Raw genomic sequence first — 9,562 nt, 5'->3', positions numbered from 1 at the left:
ATGGTACACGGTAAACGGTACACGGTAAACGGTACACGGGACAGTACATGGTACACGGTACAGTACATGGTACACGGGACAGTATACAGTACACGGGACGGTACACGGCGTCGCCTGTTTGGATGCCTCGTCGGCCGCGCGATGGCTGCCGTGGGTCACATTTGAGTGTTGGGGGAGGGAACGAGCAGTCGCATCGCGTGCACGGGCGTCACATGACATCACAACATGACATCACAACATGACATCACAACATGACATCACAACGTCCGAACTAACGCGCGCTTCTGTTCCGCAGTCTGGAACGCTCCTCCTTCCGATATTAGGAAGCCACTGGGAGCTTTCACGCACTTTGAAATCATCATCTAGACTGACAAGCTCACCTCTTGAGAACTGTTCTTTGCGCCAAGTTTGTTGTCCTTTCCTCCGCACCTTCGATTATTCGCACGGTTGCCTACGTACGGCGCAAAATAAGTTCAACATACACACGTACATACACGTGACAGGACGTCATGTGGCATCCTAACGTCTGTGCAGACGACATACGAGGTCACGTGGCCATCCGAATAACCGTGCTTCATGGCTCGTCGGATTCCTCCGGAACAAATAAAGATTCTGACGACGATTCTCAACATGTCTCGAGGAGGGTGGGCGGCAGCTTCTCAAGGACGGGTTCAAAGTTCGTCTCACGGTGAGGGGGGGGGGTGGGGGTCGAGAGGTTTGCGGGGGCGCCGCCTCCTCCTTCACGGGCGCGCCATGCGCTTGCGCCGCAGGCTGCGCCGCAGCGCCTCGGGCGTCAGCTCGTGGCGCGTCACCACGCCCACCACGTGGCCCGCCGCGTTGAGCACGGCGAGCTGGCGCGCCTGCAGCGCCACCATGACGCGCAGGGCCTCGCCGGCGCTGGCGCGGGCGTTCACCGCGGGGGCGCCGGCGTCCACGTACGGCGTCACGTCCACGACGGCGCGCGGCTCCAGCAGCGCCAGCTCCAGGTCTCCCACGTCCAGGCCGCGCCGCTCCGCCTCCGCCAGCGTCGCCGCTCCCACGCGCGGCTGCCGCGCCGGCGCCCGCCCCTCCTCGTGCCACGCGCCTCGCGCCAGCAGGGCCGCGAGGCGCGAGCGCGACACCATGCCGTGGTAGGTGAGCGGCCGCAGGCGCTGGGCCAGCGTCCACTCGCCGGGGAGGCCCGCGTCCGCCGCTCGGCCGGGGTCGCCGGCGTCCCCGCTCGCCCAGCCCGGCTGCAGGTTCGGGTACGGTTCCACCCCCGGTCGCAGGACGCTGGCGAGGTACTCGCAAGCGGGCGACGGCTCCCCCCCCTCGCCGTCGTCGTCGCCGCCGTCGTCGCCGCCGCCGGCGTGCCGGCGCCGCTCCGGCGCGCCGGCACGCCCGGCGCCCGGCGCCCGCTGCAGCTCGGCCGACGGGTACGAGCGCATCGAGCGGCTGCGGCGCCGGTACTCGTTTGCGCGCGTCACGGCCAGCGCGGCGCGGTGGAACGCGCCGTTCGCAGCCAGCAGCGCCGCGTTGCCGGCGCCGGCGCCGCCGTGGCCGGCGCCGGCGGCCTCGGTGACGACAGGGAAGGCGTGGTGGCGGCGCGCGCGCAGCACGCTCACCAGCGACTGGACGCGCGTGTGTGGGTACACGTACACCAGCTCGGGCTCCATCACGTCGCACGCGAGCAGCAGGCGCAGGCAACGCTGGCCCGGCGCCGGCGGCGGCAGCGGCTCGACCGAGTCGGCGGGGAGCAGCGGGAGGCCGCGCAGCGCCGCGGCGGCGCGCGCCGGCTCCCGCGACCACGCGCCGGCCAGCCAGCCCGACAGCAGCAGCGCCAGCAGCGCGGCCGCAGAGCCCTCCGCGTCCGCGCCGCTCGCCTCCGCCAGCGCGAGCGCCAGCACCGGGGGCCAGCGCACCACGCCGCCCAGCACGGCCGCCGCCCCCACCAGCGCCAGCTTGTCCCGCCGCGGAGGCGGCCACCGCCGTGGCTGCCAGCGCCGAAGGAGCCACGCGGCCAGGCGGCCGTAGACGGCGCCCACCAGCAGCTGCGGGGCGAAGACGCCGCCGGGTGCCCGCAGCCCCGAGGCCCAGAGCGAGAGCGGCGCGACGCAGCCCAGCGCCAGCAGCAGCGAGCGCGGCGACGGCGCCGCGCCAGGTCCCAGGAGGCCGCCGAGCGCCGCTTCGGGCGCCGACAGCAGCAGCTGCGCGAGGTCGTTGGCGGTGCCGTTGGGACAGAGCAGCGACGGCAGGAGGACGCGCGGATCGCGGGGACTCGCCGTCGTCACGTTGCCCGCGGCGCCTCCGGCGCGGCACGAGCCGAGGGTGGCGGCGGCGAGGAAGGCGGCGCAGCTCCCGGCGAGCGAGACGAGCAGCGCCTCGAGGGCGCCGGCGCACGGCGGCTTGGCGAAGACGTGGCGCGCGCGGTAGCGGGACAGCCGCGCCCGCAGGCGCCGGTGCCCGGCCGCGTGGACTCCGCCCACCACGCCCAGCGCCATCGTCGCCAGCAGCAGCGCCCAGGGGTCGGCGCCGCCCGCGGGACGCCCGCCAGATTCGCCGGCCAGGTCGAGCATTCCCACGGGCCACGGAGGAGAGCCGGCGCCGCCGGCGCCGGACAGCGTCAGCGCGGCGGAGGAGAGCGCCGAGAAGGCGAGGGAGGCGGCGACGGAGCTGAGCAGAACCGGGAAGGCGACGCCCGGGTCGGCCAGGGCGCCGGGCCCCGCGTTCTGGAGGCCGAAGACGGCGCCGGCGAGGGGAGCGCCGAAGGCCAGCGCCATGCCGGCGGCCGAGCCGGCGGCCGCGAGGCAGCGGCGCCCGCGCGCCGTGCAGAGGGCCGCCGGGCGCAGGCCGGCGCGGGACAGCGCCGGGCAGAGCAGAGAGGGCAGCCACAGACCCAGCGCCGTCCCCACGTGCAGCATGGGGGCTTCGATGCCCACCTGCCCAAGGGGGATTCGTCACGGAGGTTGATTAGGAACAGGGAGAGGTGATCGGAGTTCAAGCGACCTCGCAAACATCAGAACCCACGAAGCTCACGGTCCACCCTAAACTGCATCCCGCTGCGCAGAGCAAGGCATCAGCAGCAGATGATACCTGATGCACAAATTAAAAAACTCTATCCAGTAGCGGTGTGCGACCGTGGTCATCCAGAACAGAGACCGGAGTACAACGTAATGCAAGAACCAATCCACAAATACGGAGACATCTTCACAGCGATGCACTCACTCCGCTACTGCTCCTGACGCGGTATGTCTTCTCGTTATTTTAATGTGCATTGTAGTTGTTGCTCTGCAGAATCTCTGGGTCGCTGCATTTGGGAAAGTGAAACTGTGCACGTTACACATCAGCATTGTTATCAGTGGCCGTGCAAAGATTAAAGACTACGATAGACCGCGTCGTTGGTGTCATTTATGACTCCTGCTGCTTAGATTTTGACATTGAAAAAGACTGACAGAGATGTCAGACATTTGCACTCGAAATGTATCGCTGCTGGAGAATGCTGCTGCTGCTATCTAAGCTGGACCCAAAGGAGTGAGTGACCAATGTAGAAGCAGGGAAAATGTTGCATGTCAAAGAAGAAGACCTGATGATGATGATGATGCAGGGCAGTGGTGAGAATGCAACTGGGCACTATGTGGACACACGTTTGTAGTGGGATGGACACCAACAGGAACAGTAAAAGTGTTGTTGTTGTTGTTCGGGACAAACGGAAGCGGAAAGAGAGGAAGACCGAAGAGAGATTGTCCTGAGTAGGATGCCGTCGTGAGAGATTGGTGCCAGAGAGAAGTGGCCACCACGTGATCACATTGGCACCACAAGACAGAGAGACGTAGACACCACGTGATCACATTGGCACCACAAGACAGAGAGACGTAGACACCACGTGATCACATTGGCACCACAAGACAGAGAGAAGTGGCCACCACGTGACTACATTGGCACGACAAGACAGAGACGTAGACACCACGTGATCACATTGGCACCACAAGGCAGAGAGACGTAGACACCACGTGATCACATTGGCACTACAAGACAGAGAGACGTAGACACCACGTGATCACATTGGCACAAGGCAGAGAGACGTAGACACCACGTGATCACATTGGCACTACAAGACAGAGAGAAGTGGCCACCACGTGATCACATTGGCACCACAAGACAGAGAGACGTAGACACCACGTGATCACATTGGCACTACAAGACAGAGACGTAGACACCACGTGATCACATTGGCACCACAAGACAGAGAGACGTAGACACCACGTGATCATATTGGTACCACAAGACAGAGAGAAGTGGCCACCACGTGATCACATTGGCACCACAAGACAGAGACGTAGACACCACGTGATCACATTGGCACCACAAGACAGAGAGACGTAGACACCACGTGATCACATTGGCACCACAAGACAGAGAGAAGTGGCCACCACGTGATCACATTGGCACCACAAGACAGAGCCGTAGACACCACGTGATCACATTTGCACCACAAGACAGAGAGACGTAGACACCACGTGATCATATTGACATCACGTGATCACATTGGCGCCACAAGACAGAGATAAGTGACCACCACGTGATCACATTGGCACACGACAGAGAGAAGTGACCACCACGTGATCACATTGGCACCACAAGACAGAGAGAAGTGACCACCACGTGATCACATTTGCACAAGACAGAGAGAAGTGACCACCACGTGATCACATTTGCACAAGACAGAGAAGTGACCACCACGTGACCACCTCGCGACCACAATGGCACAAGACAGAGAGAAGTGACCACCACGTGACCACCACGTGACCACAATGGCACAAGACAGAGAGGAAAGTGGAAACGACTAATGCCGGGATGTGCAGGATTGCAAAAATATAAATGAAAAGAAAATAACTTTCTTCCATCTATGCTATCAGCGTCAGAGACAACAATCTCGCCGGGTATACAGGAGGCCGTGGGTTCGATCCCGAGTATTTGGCTGCTAAGAACGTGTTGGGGCCAAGTGCCGCTAGCAAGCAGCAGCAGCAGCTACGAAGGCCGGCACGGCACACGAGGGGGTGGGTGGCCAGCACCACGCCCGGCCACCTTTGTCTCCCCAGTGGCGCTGTTGTTTCCACCCCTCCTCCTCCTCCCCACTACCACCACCAAGACGCACCACGAGGCCCCCGGCAGCCGCGCACGCCGCTCCGAGCCCTCTGACCGCCACGGCACCGCGCGTCCACGCGGCTGCATCTCGGACCCCGTCCCTCAGCAGCCACGCCGCCTCCTCCTCCTCCCCCTGCTGCCCAGAGCCGACGGCCGCGCCCGCGAGGGCCGCGCCCAGCGCCAGGGCGCCCCGCACCGCGGCGCCCAGCAGCAGCAGCAGCGCGAGGGCTCGGCGCTCCTCGCTCCAGCGCAGGGCGCCGTCGAGTGCGGCGGCGGGCAGGGCCCAGGCGAGGCGCGCGGGGAGCCAGACGAGCAGCAGGGCGGCCGCAGCGACGGCGACGCCCAGCAGCAGGAAGGAGAGGCCGTGAGCGGCCCGCGTGAGCCACGCGCGGTACAGGCGCCGCCGTCTCCTGCTGCCGCTGCTGCCGCCGCTGCCCCGCGGCCTGCCCTTCGTCAGCCCCTCGTCCTCCCCTTCGTCCTCCTCCTCCTCGTCGTCGTCGTCGTCACCCGCCTCGTCGTCACGCTCCTCGTGCTCGGCCTGCAGGGCGCTGGGCCACGGGTCCCGCCGCTCCAGGCTCCCAACGGCGGCGCCTCCGCGCACGCGACCGCCGTCACCGTAGCCGCTCGCCGCCGCCTCCTCCTCCTCCTCGTCGTCGCACAGCTCCGCGAGCTCCTCGGGGGTGCGCGCTGCTTGCGAGCCGCCCTGAGAGTCCCCGCAGCAGCCGCAGCAGCAGCTGAAGCAGAAGCCGTGAGCGCCGCTGTCAATGTCCACGCCGCCGCCATCACGGCCCGCCCGCTCCATCTTTCTTGTTGCTATGGGAGGGGGAGGGGCTACGCGATGACGTCGCGCCGCCGAGTCTGCGTTGTGCGGCGTGCGTGGTGACGTCAGACGCAGGTCGCGCGACCGTCTGCGGTGCTGATGACGTCATCGCGCGCACATCAACCACCCCCCTCCCATATTCTTGGCTCTTTCGGTAAAGTCACGTAGAAGGGAAACAATGAAATAAAAATATAAAACTATAAAATTCTCACGACGATTCTACTGCAACACAAGCAATCATCATCAGGTGTGAAAATCACAGCAAGACAATTTGAAAAAGAAGTGGCGTTTTTTGTTTAACGTTAGCACCACGGAGAGCGATGGACGAGTCCATCTATGTTCGGAAAAGAGGAGGGGGGGAGACGAAAATAATGGATGTGGTCTGAAAGCCACCTTGAGCGTGAACAATCAATTAAGACCCGAAATGGTGTATCATCAAATCCTTCCAATGATTGCTAAGCCAGAATCCGTCATAAAAGACCGCAGGACGTTCAGGATGACGTCATCATGCACGTTAGTTCACCAAGTTTCATTTATTAGGTATAGCCCTGTGAGCCATGCGGCTCTTAAGTCGGGTGCAACCGCAACAAACACAATATGAACACAGAACATCTTAAAGCGACGACGCGTAACAGAAACATCCTGGAATAAACCAGCAAATATTCCACACACAAAAAAAACTAAATAAACGCTGTGTGCAAAAATCACAATGTGGTGCAAGCCAACAACAACCATAAGACAATTTAGATTTACCATGTTTTCGAATCACCAAAATAAAGCTATAAAAACAATGTAACAACAGTTTAACACGTAGGCTTTAACACGTAAATTTTACAATAAACGATATACATAACACGCACGACAAAACCTGCAGCCATAGCTGGCAGCACGACACTCCCAGTGTATGATGTGTGAGTGAGTCAGCAGTAGCGTGAGTGTATGATGTGTGAGTCAGTGTATGATGTGTGTCAGCGCACGATGAGTGAGTCAGCGTATGAGTCAGTGTATGATGAGTGAGTCAGCAGCGTGAGTGTATGATGTGCGAGTCAGCGTATATGTGAGTCAGTGTATGATGAGTGAGTCAGTGTATGATGTGTGAGCTAGTGTATGATGTGTGAGTCAGTAGTAGCGTGAGTGTATGATGTGCGAGTCAGCGTATGATGTGTGAGTCAGTGTATGATGAGTGAGTCAGTGTATGATGTGTGAGTCAGTAGTAGCGTGAGTGTATGATGTGCGAGTCAGTGTATGATGTGTGAGTCAGCGCACGATGAGTGAGTCAGCGTATGATGAGTGAGTCAGTGTATGATGAGTGAGTCAGCAGCAGGGTGAGTGTATGATGTGCGAGTCAGTGTATGATGTGTGAGCGAGTGTATGATGTGTGAGTCAGTAGTAGCGTGAGTGAGTGTATGATGTGCGAGTCAGCGTATGGTGTTAGTGTATGAGTGAGTCAGTGTATGATCTGTGAGTCAGTAGTAGCGTGAGTGTATGATGTGCGAGTCAGCGTATGATGTGTGAGTCAGTGTATGATGAGCGAGTCAGTGTATGATGTGTGAGTCAGTGTATGATGTGTGAGTGAGTCAGCAGCAGCGTGAGTGTATGTGAGTCAAGTGTATGATGTGAGTCAGTAGTAGCGTGAGTGTATGATGTGCGAGTCAGCGTATGATAATTGAGTCAGTATTAGGTTGAGTGAGTGTATGTGTGAGTCAGCGCATGATGTGTTAGTCAGCGCATGATAAGTGGGTCAGTGGTTGTGCGAGTGTATGATGTGAGTCAGTGCATGATGTGAGCGAGTCAGTGTATGATGTGTGAGTGAGTCAGTGCATGGTGTGTGAGTCAGTACATGATGTGTGAGTCAGTGCATGATGTGCGAGTCAGTGCATGGTGTGCGAGTCAGTGCATGGTGTGTGAGTCAGTGCATGATGTGTGAGTCAGTGTATGATGTGAGTCAGTGTTTGATGTGAGTCAGTGTTTGATGTGAGTCAGTGCATGATGTGAGTCAGTGTATGGTGTGAGTCAGTGCATGATGTGAGTCAGTGTTTGATGTGAGTCAGTGCATGATGCGAGTCAGTGTATGGTGTGAGTCAGTGCATGATGTGAGTCAGTGTATGATGTGAATCAGTGTATGATGTGAGTCAGTGTTTGATGTGAGTCAGTGCATGATGCGAGTCAGTGTATGGTGTGAGTCAGTGTATGATGTGAGTCAGTGTATGATGTGAGTCAGTGTATGATGTGAGTCAGTGTTTGATGTGAGTCAGTGCATGATGCGAGTCAGTGTATGGTGTGAGTCAGTGTATGATGTGAGTCAGTGTATGATGTGAGTCAGTGTTTGATGTGAGTCAGTGCATGATGCGAGTCAGTGTATGGTGTGAGTCAGTGTATGATGTGAGTCAGTGTTTGATGTGAGTCAGTGCATGATGCGAGTCAGTGTATGGTGTGAGTCAGTGTATGATGTGAGTCAGTGTATGATGTGAGTCAGTGTCGGCTCCCTCTGTTCGTGCCGTCGCCCCCCCCCCCCGGCTCCGTGGGCTCCCTCGGCCCCTCACAAACGGCCTCCGCCAGCCGCTGCTGGGAGCGCGGCCCGGGAGCACGTGCCTCAGGCGGCCATCTTGCAACCAAAGGGGTGCAGGGTGACAGGGGCTGTAGTGCAGGGTGACAGGAGCTGTAGTGCAGGGTGACAGCTGTAGTGCAGGGTGACAGGAGCTGTAGTGCAGGGTGACAGGAGCTATAGTGCAGGGTGACAGGAGCTGTGGTGCAGGGTGACAGGAGCTGTAGTGCAGGTTGACAGGAGCTGTAGTGCAGGGTGACAGCTGTAGTGCAGGGTGACAGGGGCTGTAGTGCAGGGTGACAGGGGCTGTAGTGCAGGGTGACAGGGGCTGTAGTGCAGGGTGACAGGGGCTGTAGTGCAGGGTGACAGGAGCTGTAGTGCAGGGTGACAGGAGCTGTAGTGCAGGGTGACAGGGGCTGTAGTGCAGGGTGACAGGAGCTGTAGTGCAGGTTGACAGGGGCTGTAGTGCAGGGTGACAGGAGCTGTGGTGCAGGGTGACAGGAGCTGTAGTGCAGAGTGACAGGAGTTGTAGTGCAGGTTGACAGGAGCTGTAGTGCAGGGACCCACATCTCAACATTTCCCCATGAATTCGTTCACCCACATCACGTCACGCTTTCTTTAACTCGGTACAACCTTAAGGCCTCGCCATATTTTTAGCCGCAGTATTTAAAATTTTAAGAGCTCGCAGATGGATCCTAAGTGACCGTAATGTTTGCAGCAACGCGTCCCAACTGTGATGCCGCAAACTGCATGCGCGCGCACGTGCGTGCCTTTGGCACATGCGCATCAAAGTTTAACAATGTTTACCCCCGTCTATACATAAAAAAATAACATTTTAATCCACAATGATTTTAATGGGCGCAGCTAAACTAATTCAACATAAGCCCATAACGTTTTCATTATTGTATTTCCATGCACAGGCCCATTCTATTATTGCAACTTGCTGAAACGCCCCTACTGGACATCTGTGAAAAAGAGCTTCATAGCTCACCGGATTCCTCCTGGATAAAGAAATACTCCGATTCTGAATCTATACATTTGTTGCGTGTGATGGCAGCAATGTTGTTCTTCTT

The 9,562-nt window shown here is 58.9% G+C and overlaps 1 protein-coding gene across 1 annotated transcript; it reads right to left on the bottom strand.

Moving 5' to 3' along the window:
• Positions 1-640: 640 nt before the first annotated feature.
• On the bottom strand, positions 641-5,948 carry LOC116954894 (H(+)/Cl(-) exchange transporter 6-like). Its single transcript, XM_032975706.2, has 2 exons — positions 5,135-5,948; positions 641-2,918 (listed from the first exon to the last, which is right to left on the bottom strand). Exons 1-2 carry the CDS (start codon positions 5,924-5,926, stop codon positions 741-743), a joined length of 2,970 nt encoding a protein of 989 aa, XP_032831597.1. The 5' UTR covers positions 5,927-5,948; the 3' UTR covers positions 641-740.
• Positions 5,949-9,562: the final 3,614 nt, after the last annotated feature.

The sequence above is a fragment of the Petromyzon marinus genome, chromosome 57 (genome assembly GCF_048934315.1).
Source record: "Petromyzon marinus isolate PM22_M1 ecotype Great Lakes invasive population chromosome 57, UKy_Petmar_22M1.pri1.0, whole genome shotgun sequence".
Taxonomy (NCBI): domain Eukaryota; kingdom Metazoa; phylum Chordata; class Hyperoartia; order Petromyzontiformes; family Petromyzontidae; genus Petromyzon; species Petromyzon marinus.
Note: the sequence above shows the minus strand (reverse complement) of the source record. Positions and strands in the feature narration are given on the sequence as shown.